Genomic DNA, 20,008 nt, shown 5'->3' with positions numbered 1-20,008 from the left:
GAATTCTGCAAACCGATGATGCCATAATGCAATCCTGATTGGTTGTGTGCTCCATCAATGGCATCACAGCCAGATAGTAAGTAAATAGCTCCCTTTGGAAAAAGCAGTGATATGTGCTTATATGTGCAGGACGTTGGTCAGCGCTTTCAAAAAAGCACATCATTGTTACAGAAGTGATTCTGACACACATCTTCTGAGATGGTTACAGTAAGGGAAAGGTCATGTTGAAGGAGTAATTTCGGATTAAATCCCCTTTTTTGAGAGAGTAAATTCTTGCTGCTTTATTAAACTATATATAGATCTTGGTCCCTATTATACAGTATTTATAGTGACAAGTTATTTTCCTGTAGGTCTACCCCCTCTAAAATTTTGTGAAAGATCAATCCCAAACTACAAGTTGACATCACATTCAGCCGCCAACACCTTGATGTATAAACCCAGCAATAGACTGCAGGCAGCTGTGGACAGTTTTGAGGATGAAAGATTGAATCCATGCAACTGCGAGTAGAAATACTTCAGTGGTAGTAGTACAGTGTTGATTCTAGTATTTGTGGCAACTTCACTTCCTCTCCACCACATATTCGTATCCTCTTTTCAGTCACTCTCTGCTCCCTGTGGTACCTTCATCTGGATTATGTCTGATTGGACCAAGTCTGACCGGATCTGTTCCAGTCTGGGTCAGTCAGTGTTAAACCAGATAAAATCATACAGTTTGTGATGTGTAAGTATGCTAATCGTAAGTCTTCAGATCCAGTCACTGCCTGTCCTCAAAAAGATTTGCTCGATCCTTGCAAATGACGTAGACGACCAGTGACGTAACTTGTGTATCTTCTGAAGGAGACATACTGATGAATAAACTAAAGAAGAAGAAGGATGGTGGAGTGTGAGGGTGCTGGACAGCTTGGAAATGGATGAAAACCTGACTGAACTGCTGCTACAGAATAAATACCGGCCACTACTTTTCAGTGCACATTTCCCTGCATATAAACAGTGCAAGCTGTAGGTTGTAGGTCCGTGCTTGTTTCAGTACAAGAACTCGCAACTCCTGTCATTAATGACCAGTCGTTCAGTGTGTTGCCTCCTTGATTTACTCACTCATAAAGTTTATTCTCTTTCCGAACTGAAGCGACAACTCTGAAATCAGCATGCATCTTTAATAAGGTTGTCAAACGTATGGACTGACTGTTCACTTCACTGAACGAGCGAGGTGACACCTTTGATGTTACCACCAGCCACATGAAAAGCAATGAGCTGCTACCACCTGGTTTTTATGGAACAATGGTTGGTTGACAAGCCCATGAATAGAGATTAAAGAAGACTAGACTGAGCTTCAAATTTATTGATTAATTGAGCCTGTAGGTCATGCAATAAAAACAATAATTAACTTAAGATGCGTTGAGCAGTGGGTCACTCTCATCCAGAGAAACCAGTGTGTTCAGTTTCTTTATTGACCAATCTCTGTGTTTCATCTGAGGCTGTCTGCCCTGTAATGAGCTTATTTCTATTCATTGTTGCGTTTGGCAAATCATACACAGCATGAGAACAGCGACAGACCGTGTGTGCGGCGAGCGAGTGTACAAACCCACACGGGGAGGCTCTGTACGCGGCTGAATTAGAGGTGTACGGAGCAGTTTAGCCTCTGTGTAAACTGAGTGGGTGGTCGGAGCTGTACGTTCATAATGAGAGGGGGAAGGTCGACACAATTGTGCAGCAGAAGCAGGGAAAACCCCCTCCGCCATTGATTTTCCTGTCTTTTCGCTGCTGCTGCGGTGAAATCAAGGCTTAGGTGTTCTGAGTACTTAAGACGAGCTGACCCTTTGGTGCTGAAGAAGCTTTTGGTGAAGTTACATCTGCACAGTGTGCTGTGTTGATGCTTGGAGTCAGTTAAGACCTGTTTCTTCTGCTCTAATCTCTGTTTGTTCTGTGTAACTGTTCTGGGGACGGCTGACCAGATATTATTTCTTCTTCTTTTTAAATCTGCTGAATGCACTGTACACACCTGGATGAATGGATTACACTCACACAGCAAAGATTTCGGTCGTCTGCTTGGATTATACAATAGAGGGAAGACCACATAATCCATTGTTTGGGTGTGTTTGTCAGACATGACGCCTCAGCGAACACATTACTTCTGTGTCTGGAACGATGGGTTGACTATAATCAGCCTACGTTCTTCAGTAAACACCCTTCATATTTCTTTCTCTGCAGCAGCATAACTCATTATCCTCTCTCTCCCTCTCTCATATGCACTTTATGCCCAGAGAAAGACTTGCCAAGAGGACAGAATTAGTGCATTAAAAGCAGCCTATTAAAACGGCATTGCACTGAACTCTCCGATTGCTCATTGGCAAAACTGGAAAAACTGTTGCATTAGCAATCAGCTTATTGACTTCTTTTTAATGTGACAACAATAAAAACACAAGGGAGAGAAAGATCAAACAGCATTTATTATCATCTTTATAGAATTTATATTTAGATAAAACTAAGATTGACTATTAATTGTAGTGGTGCATACATTAAACAATGGATTTAGTGTATACATGCACAACTCTTGCAGGATGACTGAGTTTGCATTAAGCATGAAGTTTGTGTTTTTCTTGTTCTGTGTGTAACAAAGCCTGCATGGATGCCTCTGCGATGAAACACAAAAATCACAGTAATTCCAGTAAAGGTTGTGTCTCAAGAGGAAAACAAATAAACTGTCAGTGAACCTGACAATGTTAAGAACAGTTCATCTCTGAATCTGTTCCCATGCGCGTCTCCTCCAGTCTGTCTGTGGTCGGAGGTCAAAGAGTCTGCTGCGGTGGTCTGGGACTGTCTGGGTTTCAGCGGTCAGCGTTCATCTTCCGCAGCTTCGGTGGCAAGTTGTCCTCTGGCCTCCCTCCGGCTGACAGCAGTGGGCTGTGCATGGGGGCCGGAGCAGGGGACAGCGTGGGCGCTAGGCTGTGCTGGTACAGGTCTCCAGTAGACTGGGTCATGGGTTCGAAGCCCACCTTGAGGGACTTGAGTTGCAGCCGATTCTCCGCCTCGGGTCCCGGCGAGGAGCTGAGGCGTTGGAGCTTTAGGGGCAGGTCTCCTGTGCTGCAGGCCTTCTCCGAGTGCTGGGAGCTGAGCAGAAGCACCTTCCTCTGCAGGTCCTCTTTACCGGACGAACTCATCCTCTGCAGCTTGCTTGGCAGCCGACCCCCAGCACCCCCCTGACGGCCCCTCTCCTCTGATGTGTTGATGCAATCCACGGAAAACACTCGGTCACGCCGGGTGCCGTGGCTCTCAGTCAGTGCGGGGGTGGGAGTGGACAGAGGCGAGGGCAGTGAATTCTTCTCTTCGTGCTCCTTGACGCTGTACGGTGGCGTCGGTACCTCAAAGGTGCTGTGGAACTGAGAGTAGTCCACCCTGAAAAAGCCCTCCTCCAGGGACATCACGGGCAGGAAGCGATGGCCCCATAAAACCTCATCCTCGGTATATGATGTCCGTGCCTGACATGTCATACCTGTGAGAGAGTGACAGCGCAGTAATAGTACATAAATAAATGGAGTTTAGCTCCAGCAAAACAATTATTGGCTGATAAGGAGGAATGTGAAAGGGCATCATTGTCTCCCATTATCTCTTTTTCCGCTCTGGTCTTCCTTATTGCTTGTGGAGTCACTGCTTCATGCCCTGCCTGTGCAACGCACCATCTAGTCTCATTAAGTCACAAACTGGAGATTTACATGGTTTCAACAGTAAATCTACAAGGAACGTGTCTTAACATTAATGGTTAATGAAAGCAGCTAAGCAGCAATTATTGCCGACTATTATCACTATTTATGTCTTCCATATACTAAGCTCCACCTCTAATGTGCTGAAATGGAGTAAGAGTGTGAGATGACATGAGACAAAGGGCACCTTTATGGTCCATTCAGACGGTGAAGTTGTATATGCTGCTGTTTTTATATTCTCTCCTGAAGGTTGCAGCAGTGCTGCTCGTTTCCACGCAGCATTTAGCGATTCACATGTTTTGTGCTGTTAATATAGATGAATGCAGAGGGGCTCTTGTTATCTGTGTGGCTTGTGTTGGTTATGATAATCGCCAATTTAAAATCGATCAGCGTAATTAATAATCGATAAGTAATCGATACATCAATGGGTCCTGTCTCTACTTTATTGTAACTCGTGTTGTTAATTGTGAATTTACAGGTTCAACAATCATCACTTGGCAAAATAGTGCTATGCTGTTTGGCAGCTGTTTATTAGTATGTGCATTTGCCCACATTTCAAAGATGACCTGTGGAGAAGCAAAGATTTTCTGGTAACGTTGCCTGTCTGTCTGCTGTGTACAGGATGCTCACAGGCGCACCTTTTTCCCCATTGGACCTCTGCTCTGGTAAAGTAAATTTCTTGACATTTGAATGTTTGTTGGAGGTCCTTGCCGATCGATCGGCACTTAGTGCACAGTTTTTCTGATCCCCTGGCTCAGCTTCAATCCGAGCTTTTCTGTTAAACACTACAGTTAGCTGTGGAGTAGGAGTCTGATCCCGTCCCTCTGAGGGATGATATGAGCGGTGTTATGTCATAGCCTGATGCTATTCCAGGCTCACTACTCATCTTCATCTGCAGAAAACCTTCAGCAGTCCTATATCTACAAAAAGGTCATTTTTATTCTTAATTAGCCCCACGGCTTGGCTTTAATCACAAGGGTTAGTCCGGGATAATTCTCTAGCTGTATTCTCCCCTCTTACCAGGAGAATGACTGTATTTCTGCTGACTGTAGATACACAACACAGCAGTAATACCAGTGCAGTGGAAGCTTGTGGGTTTCGAGCCTGACAGGCATGACAGTTTTGTTTCATCATTCAGGCTTCATATGGGTATTCAACCAGCTGGTTAATGTTTACTGCATCTTACATAAAAATAAAAGCCCTCAGCAAAACTATGCAAACACTTGCAGACAGCGAGCAGGGCGTCCCTGAGGAAGACTTTATGTAAAATCCCTGGCAGTAGCCTTCGCTGGCACTGTTTACAGAGTGCATCATGATGCCTCGGCTTTTTTGTGAGGCTCCATTTGAATCTGACCACTGTTGCCTAGTATCACTCTGAACACACACACACAGGCAGAGAGGCGTGTGTCATCTGCATATCAGTGAACCCCTCAGATGGAGTTGATATTCCAGAGCAAATAACGAGTAAAAGGACTTACATCAAGCCATGTTGACTAACTATGGTCAATGGTCTACAAAGATTGGTACTACAGTATCCTCTGTTTACACATTCTGCTGTTTTTTCGAGGTCTTCGCAGTCCTCTTGGTTCCTAGAAACCAGGTTCAATTGATATTCAGTCTAATTGGGTCCAGATAGGCATGTCTCATACCCAGCTGGATCTGAGCAGACTCATTATCAGTTCGGATCATGTGGTAGTCATAATCATCACGGGAGAGAAATGTAGTTTTTGAGAGAAGGGAATGTGTTGCTGAACTTTTGGCCTCGGTTGCTCGTTACTTGGTGAATCATGCTGCTGCCAGTGTCGGTGCTCTCTCTCTGTTCGTGTCTGTTTGTGGTGATGGCAGTTTGGTTTGGTGGAAGCTATCCTCAGGTCAGACAAAGGCTGACCTTTCAGATTGGGCCTGTTTTCTGAAAATTAGTTTATATACATCATGTTCTAGAGTGTCTTACATGGCTGCATTGTGATGAGTGCCATTTGTTTTCCAGATGAAGAGCATTGATTTCAGGACTAGATTGAATAGTTGTCTCTTTTTTTTTTTAAGTGGTGATGTTTCAGCTAGTTTTGTATATCTTATATATCTTTCTGCTTTTCTTCTGACGTGTAAAAGCAGAGTCAGTGCTGCCTCTAATGACCTATTTGCACTGAAATAGTTTTACCTGGAGACTAATTGCGGAGGTCTGTTATCTTAATCCTGTGTGAATCTGCCGTGTCCCATGTGAGTGTGATAATATAAGCCCCGTGGGAATTGTCATCTATGTGATTTGGGGTCATATTTTTCTGTTAAGATATTAATTGTCAGGTATGAAATCATAATTTGTTGAACAGCGGTCAGCCTGTGCTGGGAGGCTCTATTGATGTTTAAAATGAGCGATTCGGAGCAACAAAAGGTTCAAATACTGCAACAAAGCACCTGTTACTTGATCTCAATGAGCTGCAATGTTGTTTTATGCTTGTAACACCTACAGAGAGTGGGCAAAACAACTCTAAACTAAATCATTAACGTGGCTGCAGAAGAGCAGATGCTGAAATGTTGATGTTGTGATGCTGCGCAGAGCCTTGAGATCATATCTGAGGGATAACGTTTGTAAATTTGATGCATTGCTTTTTCACATGTGAATGCAAAGCACGAAGCGCTGACGTGGCGTTAATTTCTAAATCCCATTAGGCCCCCTGCTAATACTAATACAGGGCGAATAGGGCTCAAGATGTGAACTAAATCTGACAAGTGTTCTGTCAATTCTGGTTGAAATGTAATTGGAGTGAGTTGGGGAGACAATCGACTAGCTGAGCAGCTGTATCAGCAGCGGCTGGATGTGAGAGGATGACTCTTAATGTGTTCGGGTTAATGGGATGTGCGTCGTGGTCCGCTGAAGGTGACACTGCCGGGGCTTCCCTCCTCTACCCCTCAGCTCGGAGTACCCCAGCCCTGTGACAATAAACTCGTGGTTTCACCCTGATTTAATGGTATTATCAGCAGAGCACAGATCGCGTTGCCTGCATGCCGCTACGCTTCCCTGCTGATCCCTCCCTCCTGCTCTAAGCCTATTCAGCTCTGTGGTTTCTTCTGCAGCAGTGGCAAACTGAGGGTTATGGGGGATGGATAGAAGCAGAGCTAAAAAGAAAGGAGCAAGAGAGATTTACTTGTATTGGACTTCAGGGAAGAATCAGTGTGTTAAATATGCAGCAGAGAGGACAGCGTCGGTGCTGAGAGTGCTCCAGCATGGCTGCCTGTAGTTTACAGCAGTAGCTGTACAGCAGTGTCTCACAGGCTCAGAATTACCTCTGCTCTCAGCTGTCATCTGAAAAATGGAGTGGAACTTCGACTAAAGCCCCATCTCATTCATCAAAGTGACATGCACATCTATGACCACAGGCCTTTATTATGCATAGGGTGGGCATAAACCAATTCTGCAGTAATAAAATAGCCCTCATAATTCAATCAGGGTGTCATTCTTGTGTGTTGTTCTCATTCTCAGTTTTTTTCAGCTCAAAACTGAGAAGGCGGGGAAATGAGATTTACTCGATTACGAGTGTCTATTAGACAGAACTGTTATGTGGGTTGATATTGATGTGAATTTACATTTAGAGAGGAGTGAAGAAAAGAAGCAGTGAGACGGGCTGGATACAAAAAGCATGACAGGAAAGAGGTGAAAGAAGGGATGGTTTAAGTCTGGAGGAATCCCCTCACCAGTGGTCTCCACAATGCCTTCGAGGATGACGACGATCTCGAACTGTTCGTTCATGAGGGAGCGCTGGGACAGGTCGAAAAAGGGGCTCTTGGGGTTGATTTCATGGCAAATGGTGAGAGGGGACACCAGGAAGAGCTGGTCTGCACCGGTCCCGAAACCAACATCCAGTTCACACTGATCCAGAGGCAGGAACTCGCCTTCAGGCGTCTGACGAGACTGAAGGTAGAGGGACAGAGCCAAGGAAGTGAAATAAAGACAGAAGAGAAGAAGAAAGAAACAGGAAAGAGGATTAGATGCACGAGCTGACGTTTGTTTTCCTTTCTTCGAATAAAAGAAGACACAAATCTTCAATCCAGCTGTGGAAGAAATGCTAAGATCTTTTTCTCCAAAAACATTAATAATAGTGCAATTTAAATTACAAATGCATAACATTACAAGCCCAAGTATTAGCAACAAAATGCACGTAAAGTATCAAAAATAAAAGGACTCATTCTGCAGGAAAAAAGGCTCATGTGACTGATATATTACTATACATACGTTACTAGACTATTGATATTAATTTGTTATTGCAGCTGGTCGAGGTGGAGCTGGTCAATCTGAGACAAGATCAATTTGAGTAATTCAAGAAAGTGGAATTACTCAAGCAATACAAGTACCTCAAAACTTAGTTACTTTCCACCCCCTCTCCTCTTTCTCAAATCCCCGTTGGCTCCCGGTTTGCAGTGGCCACAGACTTGGCACTTCACATTGATTACCAGACAAACGTATGAGACGGCCGTGGTCGGACAGGATTTGCCCACAGAGGGTTAACTGGTGCGGAAGCATTTAATTGCCCAGATGATGCTGAAGAACAGCACCGAGGTCCTGGATGTATTTTCCCCTTTCCTGTCTTTTTCTGTCTAATCAATCTGTTCACCTCTCCTCTTCCTGTTTGCTTCTCTCACTTAACAGTCTGTTTTTTCCTGTTTCCTGTAACTTTTTTGCCCGTTTTCTTCTTAAAAAGCTTTTTTATATTAATAATATTTCAATACAAAAAACAGGCTTATGTGTTTCATGTCATTTAATAGAAACATATTAAGATTATATTTGAAGGAGCAGGGTGGATTTCTTCGGTCGTAACGGTGAGATAGGAAACTTAATTTTGTGTTTTTAAAGTACATCTTTCTTTTCTCCATAAAATAGCATCACAACTTTCTTTTTAAGCCAACAATTAACATTCAAGTAACAACAACAACAGCAAAAATCAGTGTCAAGTTGATTTTGTTATAAAAGACTTAATGGCCAAAAGCTCATTCTTACACTCTTTTCTCTCTTTTTATTTTACATTGTTACACCTTCAGCTAATAATTGGGATGCGTCAGCCATCCAGCCATCCACCCACACACACACACGCACACACACACACCAACCATCCTCCACCACACACAGCTTCATAATGATCTCCCACACAGATACGCACACAGTCCCACCCCCTTCTCTACAACCCTTTCTGCCATTTCTGGATCTTTTGTTCTCGTTCTAAATCCTAAAATAATCGACACATTATTCCCACTAAAGCAGTTTCCTCTTTCAGTCTTTATCTCTGAGTCAGAGTCATCTGGTGATAATAAAGCAGAGAAGTGGATCATCTTTGACTTCAGCGCACCGTAACTTCAAAGGTTTAATTTCTTACATCTGTTGCTACACCTTTCCGGCCTCATGCGGAGCCATAGATTGCACATAAGATAAGATAAGATAAGATATAACTTTATTGATCCTATGCTGGGGAAATTATGTTGTTACAGACAGCAGCAGAATAAAGAATAAAGGTGTAATGCCTGCAATAACACTTGTGGCAGACAGAAACAGGCTTCTAGTCTCATCTGTAGCATCTCACATTTTGGTGGCTGAAATGGCAACTGCTGCTAGCGCCTGTAGCTAATTAAGCTAATGTTAGCCCTCTAAGTTGGTTGAAAACCCTGTCTTTGGCTAAATTCTTTATGTTTCCACCTGACTCATTTTTCAATTATCGCTTTTTAAAACAGTCTTAGATATGCACTGGATGCTACATAGCCTACAGAGCATGCTAAAACACTGAGGCTAAAGCTGGCTATATGCATCAGGCAAACAGTTAGCATCCTCAGTTAGATATAAGGAAATAAAATTGTTCATATTTTGCATTGAGGAGTTAGCTAGAAGCTTAGCTTGTGGACTAGCTGATGGACTAGATGTGGACTAGCTGAGGTGTTAATGTTGGCTAGAGTTGCAGGAAACATCTCTCAGGCTAAAGAGAAAGACAGCTCCGCTAACATTAGCCTTTCTCTAATAACATACAGGATCAGCTTCCACACAGTGGATGTGCCCGTCATGAAGGGGACGAACCTGAAAACCCACAAACGAGTTAACGATGTGCTCATCGGCCTTGTACTCAACTAGATTAGGTTACTGCTGTAGATAGTGGGCTAGCTCTCTGGACATGCTAACAATTGCAGGGTATGGTAGACTAGACATTTGGCCATGATTGGCCAATTGAAAATGTAGTGAAACTATTTACAAGACTAAGACTAAAGCCATAATGAGATTAAACTGTGAGAGCTATTTTCAACTAATGTCAGAATATTTGTGCTCTAATTTCATAAAATGGCTTTGGTAGCACACTTCTGGCATCATACAGCTTTGCAGTGTCAAGGACAAAAACGTAAGCGTTTCTGTGACTCTTAATGTGTTCGGGTTAATGGGATGTTTCACAGGGTGAGCAAAGGATTGACATTCATACAGTTCTAAATAAATTGGATTTCAGTTGGTTTACTGCATCTCTGGTCATCTCTCATCCACCCATCCAAACCGCTGCTGCGCTGCAGCTCCTGGCCGGCTCCATCCTGACCTCCCAGTGACATTGCCTTATTTTTTATCCCCGTGAGATGCAAACTGTGAATGAAGTGTGAGTAAACAGGCTTTGCATTGCCAGAAAACATTGTGTTCTATTTATATCGCCTGTGAATATCAATGCTAAGCTCTTTCAGATTTGTGTTGGAGAATGACTTTCATGTCGGGGGCATTGTTGACTTGGCGGATGCTTACGGGCCGCTGACGGCATCGCTCCTCCACGTGGGTTATCTCATGCTAGGTAATTCTGCTTTTCACTCTCTATTCTCACTTAAGATTAAAAAGATGGATGGCTATATGCAAACACTGACAGGCAAAGCTCCTTAAACAGGCCCCGTTGGCGCCCTCCTACACGTCTTCATGCACAAAGATTCTGAGATAGCTGAGCTTTGTTTCTTCTGTAAATCTGACAATCCAGCTAATAGATTTTTCTGCCCGAGCTCTTTCGTATCCAGAGAGGGACATGTATTCATTTTATTCAATGCTTTTTTGGAGAAAAAAAACTGGAACCATTTCTGTCCAAAATTCTACCCATAACACCCGACGACTCACCATCCCAGTCAACCTGTCAGCTGCTCATTATCATGAGAAAGGCAATGCGGTTTTGTTCTGCGCTCACAAAAGGAGCGTTTCAGTGGTGGGAATGATGCTCATGGATGAAGACAGGTGATAAATAAAATTGATTAGACCTAGAGTGCCCTGATCTTCCTACTCAACTCCACTCCATGTTCAGCTGGGCCTTCATCAATCAGTAGCCTGAGAGGGGCTTGTAAGGTTGACTGGCAAGCCAGCCGGTTCACACAGGCTTTCACACCTGCCGAGAAAGGCCGGACTCCACCCAATCCAGCAAAGGCTGAGTGAGATGAACTGGGTAAATCAAATCAAGACTCAATTCAACTCTCCAATGTTGGGCGCACTGCACAGTTTTCTCCTGCTCTCGTAAGATATGCAAACATGTACATGTGGTGGAAAGTAACTAAGTATATTTACTCAAATATTGTACTTAAGAACAATTTTAAGGATCCGTTTCCTCCTAGTTTGTACTTCTACTCCACTACATCTATCGTACTTTTTACATTTATTTAAAACTTACTTACTTACTCACTTACAAGTTGCTTTCAAGATTCAGATTAACAATACAAAATATAATCAACAAACAAATTACTTTATTATTATGTCATTAATACTTCACTGATATCCCAAGGTGAAATTTGTATGAGCCCCTTAGCTGCAATATTCAAATGATGTTTACACATTAATGCATCAATGATACAAAATGAGTACTTTTTGGTACTTTGAGCCAAACACTCAGTTGCCAGTTTATTAGGTACACCTTGTTAAAACTAATGCAGCCTAATACAACAGTCCTGCAATAAATCCTGCATTCATATTGTTCAGTTTTTGTTGCAGCTGTTTTAGAGAGGTCTTTATTCAACTGTGTGATCATTTTGAAGGATGAAGTTGTCAGAAAACTGAACAAGCATAAATCAGTGATTTGATTGCACCTCACAAAAGCTACCTGTTGACCAGGTGAACAGATATTCTTGCGCTGCTATGATTCACTATTTATGACATAATGAACAGAAATGCTGCTTAATGGCTACACTGACATTTAAAATGAGTGATCATTAAGGGGCTCTGAGGCTAAATTGTGCTGCCACACAGCTCCCGAAATCCACAAGAAATAAACATTAAACAAACATTTACACAATAAAAAGAAAGCTGTGAGCGAACCCATGAAAAATGCTGCTAGCTGTTTTTCTCAGGCTCCTGTGTGCATTAATGGCACAGCTGTTCACACACATGACTGAGTCGTCTGCTGTATCTTCTGCTGGCAAAACGTCTGCATCATGACCCATCCAAATTCTGACCGACCAATTATTGTTTCACATTTCCAACTCGCTCAAGTTAGAACTCACTAAAATGACATTGGTCCATCAGAAGTCCAGGAAAGGCCGCCTTTTTGCCTGAAATCACATGCACATGCAATCACCTGCAAAACCCTGTTCAGGGCCAGTGTTATTTCACCAGTAATTGGATGCAAACTCAAGCCTCTGCAATTCAAGTCAGACAAACTCCAAACCCATCCACCACTCCAACCTCCACACTCTAACCTCCCACCTTGGTACATAAAGGGCATAATATTACATAAATTTTCGCCTGCAGAATCGTAACATGAAGGTCATTTTTATGGATGATGGGCTGTTTTTTTAATGCTCTGAAAATACAGGACAAGCAACATGGTGAAAAAGTGCAAGATTTGCTCAAGTTTACTTTGTCAAACCAGGAAAAAGACGTATTAGATGTTGTCTGGAAACACTGAGCCTGAAACGCACTTTGTATGGTTTATGTTCTGGTTTTGTTTTCTTCCTTGTGAAGTGTTTAAATCCTCAACGTGACACTCGGTGACTTTGGCGACAGAAATGGTGTCACAATGTTCTTGGCCAAAAATGTGTTTTGCTGCGACTGTGCCGCCTCTGACTTCTTCTTCTTGGGTGTGGAGAGCAGGGTAACGAGGCTCATACATTTTTGTTGTCAGGAGCCTGAGGATGTAGTGTTTATTCAAGAATAATAATGCTGTAGTTTAGCGCTTGTAAATTTATGGCTAAGACATTACAACCAACACACACTCCACTTCACACATCTTCTTTTGAACGCCTCAGAAGGAGAACTTAGTGAGTAAACCCAGGTTGAAAATTCTGTGTCTATATGTGTGTGTGTGCTTGCGCATTTTGGAGCGTGCACACATCCTATATATCTGTGTAGACTTTGAATTATTCAAGAGAGGAGCATGAGCAGTCTAGAGTCTTAAGGCTTTCTGGCTTTGGGGCTCACTAATCAATGGCTGCAGGGCTTCATGCCTTTCTCCAGCCCTCCACAACCTGATAGTATAATTGCATCTCTATTCTTATTAGAAAAGGAATGGAAATCAATTCTAGCTCTTGTGACGAGTGTATGTAGCCCCTTCTGCAATCCTCTGAGGAGATATGCTGTCGGGATGGTTTTTCTCTCTTGTATATCTCTGAAATTGAAGGCACCACTCATACAATGAAAATATTAAGAAAAAAAATGTGTCGGTAATTCTTTTTATGTCTCCTCTCTCTTACTGCGAGCCTCTCTCCAGCTCTTTCACCACTTTCCATCACTTTCAATCAATTCCTTCACTCTCGCCCTCCTCCCAAACTCCCAGTAATACCACAGTCGTATTTTCAGCCAGGATGTTCCACCAGGATGCCCTCTGAGGCTGTCATGGATGCCCTGCAAAGCTGCATTTCAGCTGCTTATGGTGGGACTCTGGATGACAGCTTCCATTGGTCTGTCTCTCCCTTCTTTCTGCTGTCTGCTGTCATCCAGTAATCACCCACGACAGTTCAGCAGAGCTCTGGCGCGCCGACTTACAGTCCAAACAAAGCAGCGCAAACAAGTGGCTCCAATTTAAACAAGCTTGTCTTCTACTGTAACAGGGCTCTGCAGATTTAACCTGTCATCTTCATGGATCATTGAACCTGACAGTTCAGATGATCTCGGTCCAGCTGTTTGGTCCACAGCTTTCACGCCAAACGAAATAACTGTGCTAACCGTGCGCATGCACCAGGGTTCATTTTAACTGAAGCAGGCTGATGTGAAAGCGCCTGAATTTTGGTGTGGTGGTCATTTTAGCCGACACGGTGAGAAGCAACAGGCTTGTGACTCGGATAAGGCACTATCTTACCCTCCAGTACGGGGCAAAGCCTGCGTGAAACAGGAAATGGTTGCATATTATAACCCTTACTTTATGGAAACAGGTGGAGTATAAAAGACTGTTCTCACACCCAGCTTGACACATATGGACGCTTGTTTGAGACGCCTCAGCATCACTTTTTAAGGCAACTTTAGCATCATTTTTCAACGTGCAGGGTAGTTTTCTGTAGACAGCCTGTTGTCGTGTGAAATGATGTAGTATAAGGAGCAAGAAAAGTCTGCATATGGAGAACGTTGGGGTGGGCGGATGGATGATGTCCGGTGTGAAAGCAAAGATGAGCATTGATTGCTTTTGTAAGTTAAGTAACGTAACATACATAACTGACATTCTTATTTTAAGACAAACTTTAATCTTTTCCTAATCCACGTAGTTTTGTTGCCTAAAGCGAACAAAAGTCCGACATTAACCACGTGCTAATCATTGTTCTCAAGTCTAACTGGGCATGTATTATTGCTAACTCGACTGTGGAGCCCTGCGTGTTGAAAGAAAGATTGCATTAAAGTGGTGAGGAACTTGAGAAGGGTTTAACTTCATGCAAATTTCCTTTGATGAGAAGGAGCAAGGACCTGGAGACGCTCAGGAACCAGAACCACATGGGTGTTTTCTACTCCAGCTCAGAACTTGCTGATTGTTGGATCAATGGCTTTCCGATTCTTTATGATATAACTTCCACAAGTTCAGTAAGAAAAACGTTGCTCGCACACAAGTAACATGAGAAATTAAATACTTTAGCCACTTTTGCAGCAACAGGAGAAACTAACTGCCCAATCAGAGGTTAGTATTTAAACTACATGCTCAAACCTTGCACAAAAGCTTCAGAAGGGCCAAAAGAGCCGTCTGCTTTGACTAACAGGTAGGGAACAGAGCAAAGACCATCATTTATTTATACATGCAAAGCTTCTGTACTAACACCTGCAGAGGTGAGTCCCAGAAGAGGATGTGGACCGTATTCTCAGAACTAGTGTTACTTTGTTTACGATATATAATCCTCAGTGTTAGAATTTAATGAAAATAAAAAAACAGCGAAGGGTTCAGAGAATAATCAAAAAGGTGCCGTCAAGGAGTTGTTTGACTTTATGAAGCTGTTCAGTTACTCTGTGTTAGATGTAGTCTAATGAACAAGTCATCAGAAAAACCCTTTCACAAACTCACACACACTAACACACTCAGCGTTTATAGAAGTTAAAATGATTCCTCTGCCAGGATTTTATATGACGAGGCATGACTTGAGTTACAGTTCAACAGCACCACCAACATTTCTACGCAGGGACTGCACTGAAAGCATTCAGCCTGAAATATCACTAATGACTTTCTTATATCAGTGGTTTTAAAAATTGCATGTGTCATGTGATGGTATGTTCGGCCCAAACGATGCCATTGTTCATGCACAATGACTCACTTATTTTTGTAATTTCTTCTGTTGTACTCTGGCAGAGCTGCTGCAAAAATTCTGTCTTGGTAAGAGAGTCTTTGAAGCGAAAGAATAAGGTTAGAGCACAAAGCCCTGAAGCAAAACTAAAAAAAAAAATACTAAGGAGCACACAGTGGATGCTGTATTTATTGTATTTCACAGAGAGAGGGAGTGTAAAAATGATGTGGCGTTGGCAGAGAGGTCTTGGAATTTATACTGATTGTATTTCTTGCAGTCCAGAAGGAGGAAAAAGGAGAATGGCTCTGAATCTTTTTGCCTTTTCCTTTTAAAGTAACACAAATCCTGATGATTTCTCTTTTGGTCAGGTTGCTTTTAAAATCCTGTTGAGTGCATTTTATTTAAAGTGGGTTATTTTTTAGCATGAGTTCCAGTTGTGTTGGTAACCTGAAGTTCTGCATCACAGGGAAATCAGCGTCGACATGTGTGATTGTACTTTACGCCTATGGGGCTGTTCACTTCCTCCAGCTCGGTCGTCCCTGCCTCCCTCTCCCTGCCTGCATGCATCATTAAGCTGCCCAATGCTGTGCTCGATGTGGCTTTGCAGGGGAGAACACAGACATAAACAAGCTCCAAGCACCTCACTAATGCTGTTTGTCTTCTTTATGGCCCATTTTGTACATGGAACGTGGATGTGGCTGAACGGAGCTCTATTATGATAATTAAAAGAGGAGCCAGTCGACCTTGCTACTGTTTGTGGCAATTTTCTGCATTGTTGCTTGTTTTCAGACTGTGAGGTTCATTATTCCCCCAAAATCCTCTGACTTCTTCATTAGTGGATAACCAACGTGGCAGAGTTGATAAGGAGGATTCAACGCCACGACACTGTGTCTTGGACAGTGGAGTTTGTGTCTTTTTGCTGAGCCGCCTTCAAACGTTGTGATGCTTTATAACACATTTTATATCTCAGGGCAGGGAAATAAAAGGAAATAATGCATTTCTTTATGGAAGCCGTAAATACTTTTTATGTGTGCGCGCTCCCTCTCAGGAGTGCTGTTTTACTGACACTGGTGATCTGTGGTAAGTGTCTCTCCTGACTCACTGAACCTTCCTCGGGGGCCAATCTCTCTGCAAGATCTGACACACACCTCTCTGTCCAGGTGTCGCCAGCTGAAGAGCAGCTGATGCTGGACACGGTGTCGGATGTCCGCACCACAGCGCTCCCAACAAAGACCAGCAGCCTTTCCGCTCTTATCTCAGGGGTTTGGGATGCACCTGGCTGCCACTCAGCCTCAACATCCTGCAGCTGAAGGATTATGGTAATGCCACCTTAAGCCACTTTTGTTTAACAGAGCATATTGTGTAGTGGGGTCTGCTTACATTTAAGCTCTGCAATTAAAAAAAAAGGTTGATTTTAACCATTAATATGCAACTGTTCATTTTCCTTGTGTGCTCAGGGGAGAGGAAAGTGAAGGAATTAAGATGCTTCAGATACCAGCTGTCAGCATGAGCGCAGTCATTGTGCACAAAAGAAATGGCTGTTGTTTCACTTTTATTAAGCTTCCACTGTTTGCATATATAAGCAGCACTTTGATTTTAAATGTGTTCCACACTGCTGATAGAAGATAGTGCAATCTGATGCAGCAGCAGGGACCCTTACACTCCACAAGAAGTTAATTATACTGCATGCTTATTTTCTTATAACTTTATTGTATTGCTTTATTGGTGGTGCAGCAGGTGCCTGACTTCAGCTCCTACACTTCTGAGTTAGTTTCCTGGAGTAATTATCATCAGAGAGTCTTTAACTTACCTTTATGAGTTTACACCTGATCTGAGCGGACACCATGTGGCTGTTCCGCAGGTTGCCCACACGGAACATGAGGCACAGTTTGCCATCTCGCTGAGAAATCACCGCGTCCTGACTGAACATGAGCGTCTCTGCGCGTTTCTTGGGTTGAGACATTTTTATGAACATGCAGCCGATGAGAAAAGCGTCCACTATGGAGCCAAGCAGCGACTGGAACAGGAAGAGGATGATGCCTTCCGGGCACTTCTCGGTAATGTACCGGTAGCCGTAGCCGATCGTGGCCTCAGTCTCGATGAAAAACAGAAAAGCTGAGGGGAAGTTGTAAACATTGGCCACGCAGGGGGTGTAGGACGAGTCGTGGCCGTGATTTAGGTCTCCTCTGATATAAGCGATGATCCACCACATAGATGCCATGACTAACCAAGCGATCGTGTAGGTTAGGATGAAGATGAGCAGGTTCCATCGCCACTTCAGGTCTACCAAAGTGGTGAAGAGGTCAGAGAGGTACCTGCTGGTCTCTCCGCCGAGGTTTCCGTGCTGCACATTGCAGCGACCGTTCTTGTCCACGAAGCGCTGGCGTTTCTTCTTGACCGGAGCGGAAAAAGTGGTGGCCCGATTTGTGTTGACCACTTGGTAGTCTTCACCAAATTTTCTACGAAGTGCCGCCATTTGAGCTCTCCTGCAGTAAAAGGGAAATCACCTGCTGTTTAATCCATGTTTTTGTTTGTTTGAGCCTGAACACTGGTTACCTGCAGTGCGTAAAATGCGCCATGGCCACCTCAGCGCGCACAATAAATCCTAGGAGTAAAAAGAAAGAAAGAAAGAAAGAAAAACAAATGTCAACTCAGTGCCTCTAAAGCACTGATATTACCCGTTTATTTAAAAAAAATCCACTGCTCTCCCAGTTATTTGGCATGACATCAGGAGGTCGCTGCCTGTGGCTGTGCGCTCTGCTCGGACTCCGCTCTGACTGGCGTTCTGCTCACCAGCGGAGCGAAATACGAGGAGCCGTCTCACCATTCACAGCTCCTGGTGGGCAGTAAAGGATGAAGAAGGAAGTGTGAGCGTGTGTGAGGGAGAGATGCGAGGAGAGGGGGGGGAGTGGGCAGGAAGGGAGGAGGGGGAGTTACACAAGACTGCGTTTGTGTGGAAAGAGAGAGAGAGCGAGAGAGAGAGACAGGTGGACAGTTTGACTCTCACGCGCAGTTAATTTGGTCACTTCAATCAGTGGGTGACTTAATTTATACTTTGATTAATTGGATGAATAACTCATTCATTTATTCATTCACCGTAAGTGTCTTTACATTGTAGGTGATCCTTTGTACCATTAACAGCAAGAGTCATACTGAGATCCACTACAATGAGATTGGAGGATCTTTGTGCTTCTAGTTAAACTGTGCCATCTACTGGAAGCTCCACCTATGTGCATATTTGATCTAATTCTTGGTCTAACAGGGGCAACATGGGGGGACACTGACTAATTGAATTGCAGATGGGCTAAAGTGATTCTTTGTGCTTCTGTTGACCTGCACCAAATTGCAAAGGCTTGTCAAATTATAATAATGTTGAGTAAATTAACAATAATGGAAAAAATTCCACAGCACTCATTTGAGTTTTCAATGTTTTCCTGAAATCTTTCCATTTGCATTTTGCTTACTCGCTTTAAATAAATAGTTTTACAACTCACCATTCAAAGGCTTTGCCCATTTTAAGTCTGACATTAAATCTGTGCTTCTCCTCTTTCCTGTGAAGGCTTCTTATTGATTTAGACCTTGGATGACGACTACAGTGGTGGATTTCCTGCACTCGTATCCTCTCAGAGGACAGTCCTAAATGGGATGGTTCGTCCTTGCCCCTTTTTGCCCTTGTGTTAATTAGATAGAAGACAAAGGTCTGCACTGCATGTAAGTGCATACTATTATTAACTAATGCACAACTACAGCTCCAGTCACACAGGTAGCATAAAGGCGCCCTTGACTCGTCTCAAGCGGATTTCGTTCATTTGGGTTGAGGTTCAGGAGTATTTCTGATATGAACGAGGTCAGCACTCTTACAAAATGAAGATCAAACATCAGTTAATTACATAATTTATCCACAAAGTGTTCTCAAGATTCTCTTTGAAGGTATTTCGAGCACTTTATCAGTAAGTGATGTAGCGAACTCATTTTGGATCTTTAGTTTTCAAGAGTGTCGGCCTCGGTGTGCTTTTTTAGTTGCTGTTTTAGGGGGAAAGTTCAATAAAGCAACAGGTATTCATTATACTTTTTTAAACCTCACAAATGACAGTGATGACAGACTGGAGCTGATGAGGAATCGGTGACTTAAACAAAGCTTCACCAGCACAGATGTTAGATTAAGTTGTGCAGTCTCACACATCACAGGTCGAGGGAGTTTCTGTGGGTCAAGGCGCTTTTTCCAGAAACATTTTCTTCATGTGTCCATAAACTCAGACTTCAGATCAATACTAAATGAGAAGCTCTGCCGTTTTCCATCAGTATTCTCTCACACAATACTACCTTTGTTAAATGGCACCATTAAACATGTCTGTGTGAGTAAATCAAGAGCTCCAAGTGACTCTAAAGAAGTCAAAACCTTCAGTCAGGAGCTGGTTTATTAGGTAGACCCAGCTAAAACCAATGCAGCCTGATACAACAAACTGCAATAAATCCTATGTACGTCATGAAGGTTATAATGTTCAGTTTAGAGTGTTTGATATACTCTTTAATATACTGTGGATGCAATAATAAAAGCATGTTTCATGGCCTTATAGGAGCTTCATTTTATGTTAAACCATGTTAAATCCCAGAAAAACTGAACAAAGGAAAGCAAAACTTCA

General features: G+C 43.0%; 1 protein-coding gene across 1 annotated transcript; it reads right to left on the bottom strand.

The window, feature by feature from the left end:
- Window positions 1-2,825: 2,825 nt before the first annotated feature.
- Window positions 2,826-17,841, bottom strand: kcnj19a (potassium inwardly rectifying channel subfamily J member 19a). Its single transcript, XM_041956688.1, has 3 exons — window positions 17,176-17,841; window positions 7,389-7,605; window positions 2,826-3,490 (listed from the first exon to the last, which is right to left on the bottom strand). The coding sequence occupies exons 1-3, from the start codon at window positions 17,839-17,841 to the stop codon at window positions 2,826-2,828; spliced, it is 1,548 nt and encodes a 515-aa protein (XP_041812622.1).
- Between the last annotated feature and the right edge of the window lie 2,167 nt (window positions 17,842-20,008).

Source organism: Chelmon rostratus, chromosome 17 (assembly GCF_017976325.1).
Source record: "Chelmon rostratus isolate fCheRos1 chromosome 17, fCheRos1.pri, whole genome shotgun sequence".
NCBI lineage: Eukaryota > Metazoa > Chordata > Actinopteri > Chaetodontiformes > Chaetodontidae > Chelmon > Chelmon rostratus.
This window is presented reverse-complemented; position numbering and strand designations above follow the sequence as displayed.